Source organism: Suillus discolor (genome assembly GCF_016758755.1).
Source record: "Suillus discolor strain FC423 chromosome Unknown F5147scaffold_122, whole genome shotgun sequence".
NCBI lineage: Eukaryota > Fungi > Basidiomycota > Agaricomycetes > Boletales > Suillaceae > Suillus > Suillus discolor.
Window position 1 is genome coordinate 1,640 of NW_024541369.1, and position 3,004 is coordinate 4,643.

At 44.1% G+C, this 3,004-nt stretch overlaps 1 protein-coding gene across 1 annotated transcript; it reads left to right on the plus strand.

Moving 5' to 3' along the window:
- Window positions 1-580: 580 nt before the first annotated feature.
- Window positions 581-979, plus strand: F5147DRAFT_554850 (uncharacterized protein; the record flags this gene model as incomplete). Its single annotated transcript, XM_041430478.1, has 1 exon — window positions 581-979. A coding segment is annotated over one exon (399 nt), but the record flags the coding sequence as incomplete, so codon positions are not given.
- Window positions 980-3,004: the final 2,025 nt, after the last annotated feature.

The window sequence follows — 3,004 nt, forward strand, 5'->3', positions numbered from 1 at the left end:
GACGTATCTCCACAACCCCAAGCTTGCACGCGGTGATATTAGCCCCACTCAATTCCATTTTATTTTTCTCATTTTATTTTTTAGCGAGTGAGTGTAGATTGCTGTGGGGAACAAGAAATAAAATGATATAATGGACTGCAGGTATGTTGTTCAGCACTCATCATTGCGGAGTTTCAACAATGCGAGCGCGGGGATGCTACTTGTCTCCAGTACCTACAATCATCAATGCATCATACGTCATGGCACATCTACGATGTCTCGGACGCAAGCCCCTAAAGCACCATCAGTCTACAGCTAAACAACTTGAGTTCCTGGCCATTGCACAACTGGCTGCAGCAGAAGATGATGACAACGAACTTCTTGGCCTTGCACTGGCAGCACTGGCCGCAGACCATAGATGGAAATCGCTCAGTAAGAAATATGGCATATGTGGAGAATACAACCACCCAAAATCTAAGGATTTCTTCGATATTCTGCTTGGACACTCTAGTGAAAGACAATTCAAAGCTTGGTTTTGGTAAAGAGACTGTTCACTGATGTGTTCCATCTTCTCAAAGACTAACTACAACTGATCAATAGAATGCACAGAGATTCGTTTTGGCATCTCCACAACTTGATATCTGGTGACCCGATTTTTGTTTCGACCAGCAACCGTCCTCAACGCCCTGTCTATTACCAACTAGCCACGTTCTTATGCCGTTTGGGTGCCGAGAGTGGGCTCAAAACTGCGGGCGTGATGTCAATTGCAGAGGGTTCAGTATACATCTATTGCTATCGAGTTTGCCAAGCAATTCAGAATATCCGAAGTGCTCATCTAGCTTGGCCAGGCGAGCAACGGAGGCAGTTTCTCTCTGCAGAAATGGCTGGCTGGGGTTTTCCTGGTTGTATTGGCATTGCTGACGGCAGTTATATTTGTCTCGAAAACAAACCAACAGAGAATGGGTTTGCATATTGGTGCCGCAAAAAGTTTTATGCAGTATGTCTCTGTATCGTTGCTTAATACTGTTTAATAGTTGAATTCTCGAATCAAATGTTAGATTATTGTTCAATGCCAAAACAAATCTCTGTGCATTCTATTGATCAGTTGTAGTTAGTCTTTGAGAAGATGGAACACATCAGTGAACAGTCTCTTTACCAAAACCAAGCTTTGAATTGTCTTTCACTAGAGTGTCCAAGCAGAATATCGAAGAAATCCTTAGATTTTGGGTGGTTGTATTCTCCACATATGCCATATTTCTTACTGAGCGATTTCCATCTATGGTCTGCGGCCAGTGCTGCCAGTGCAAGGCCAAGAAGTTCGTTGTCATCATCTTCTGCTGCAGCCAGTTGTGCAATGGCCAGGAACTCAAGTTGTTTAGCTGTAGACTGATGGTGCTTTAGGGGCTTGCGTCCGAGACATCGTAGATGTGCCATGACGTATGATGCATTGATGATTGTAGGTACTAGAGACAAGTAGCATCCCCGCGCTCGCATTGTTGAAACTCCGCAATGATGAGTGCTGAACAACATACCTGCAGTCCAATATATCATTTTATTTCTTGTTCCCCACAGCAATCTACACTCACTCGCTAAAAAATAAAATGAGAAAAATAAAATGGAATTGAGTGGGGCTATTGCTTCCCTCATCATCACCCCAATTAGCTGAATATGAATACGAATTTCTGAATCTGGCTGTATTTGACAGGTTCACTCTAATGTGCATTTCAAGGACCCTAGCACATTAATGACAAGACTATACAAAACTATAGCCTGTAGCCCGAACTAAGTATTTCAGAGATGCCTTCATGAGTGCAAACAGTTTGGAATCTGGAAGGTCCACAGTGGTCAAGTCCATTGGCAGGTAAGCACAGAGGACAAAAAAGCCGGTTGAATCATAGGCGAGTAGCGCCTCCAATAGGTCGGATGACCAAACCAGCCAGCCTGTCAGTGCACGAGACAGACAAACTTAGCCCAAACCATCTGCAGCCTTTCAGGCAAGCCTGAGGCCAAGCTTGGAGGTCGCTACATCAATTGACGTGTTCCAGATGTGTAACTAGTCGAAAAAATGAGCTCATATGTGGTATGGCATGACAAAGTTGAAATCTAACTGATAAGTTTGGCACAGATGAACAGATCTACCAACCTGCATGGAGACTGCCAGAAATTTGGATTCCCAGACTTGCTGTAAAGCCAGCCGAGGGTTTCTTCATAAGGTGTTGCAGTGTCTCATGACGAGTTTCTTGCGGACAAGATTAATTGCTGCATTCTACGGTGTCCACCAGTCTGTTGAACTTGGGAAAAGTAGCATTTCGATGAGGGTGTTCAGAAGCTGGCCTCCAGACTGGGTAGAGTTTTAGAGTGCGTCTTTTCACGCTATCATACACCACTGATACATTAAACTGTGTGATAGTCTAGAATCATGGTGTGAACCTTATATTATCCACTTTCTTCACTCAAGTTCAAACCGAACACGGGTTGCAGAACAATTTGTAACTACTTTCAACTTGTATTTTGCGCTCGCTCACTGGCATTAAGACTGTCTAGCTCATCATGAATCTTGCACTACCACGTATACCTTGATGGCCAAAACCCGTGGACGAATACCATCGAACTGTCTTAGTCATTGATTCAATGCCAGCAGTCCGACCATATCCAACATACAACTTTACATCAGTATAAAACAGACAGTACCAACATTCAAGTGGCCAACAACCTCTCCATCAACTGATCATCATGTTTATTCGCCCCTCTACTGTTCTCGTTGTGCTCCTCGGCCTGTCAGCCCTTGTCAGCGCTGGAGCGCCAGTGGTAAGCCTCGCCTCGTCTTTAATTGTATCATATTGTCACACAATGTTCACAGCATGCTAGAGCAAAGGCCCTTGTAAGCCTCGTCTCGCCTTGAATTGTATCATGTTGTCATACAATATTCACAGGATTTTGAGAAGCGCAAGGAAACCCATGTACACCTCTCCTCGCTTTAAATTGTATCATACTCTCACAATACAATGTCCTCAGGCTGCTAGGA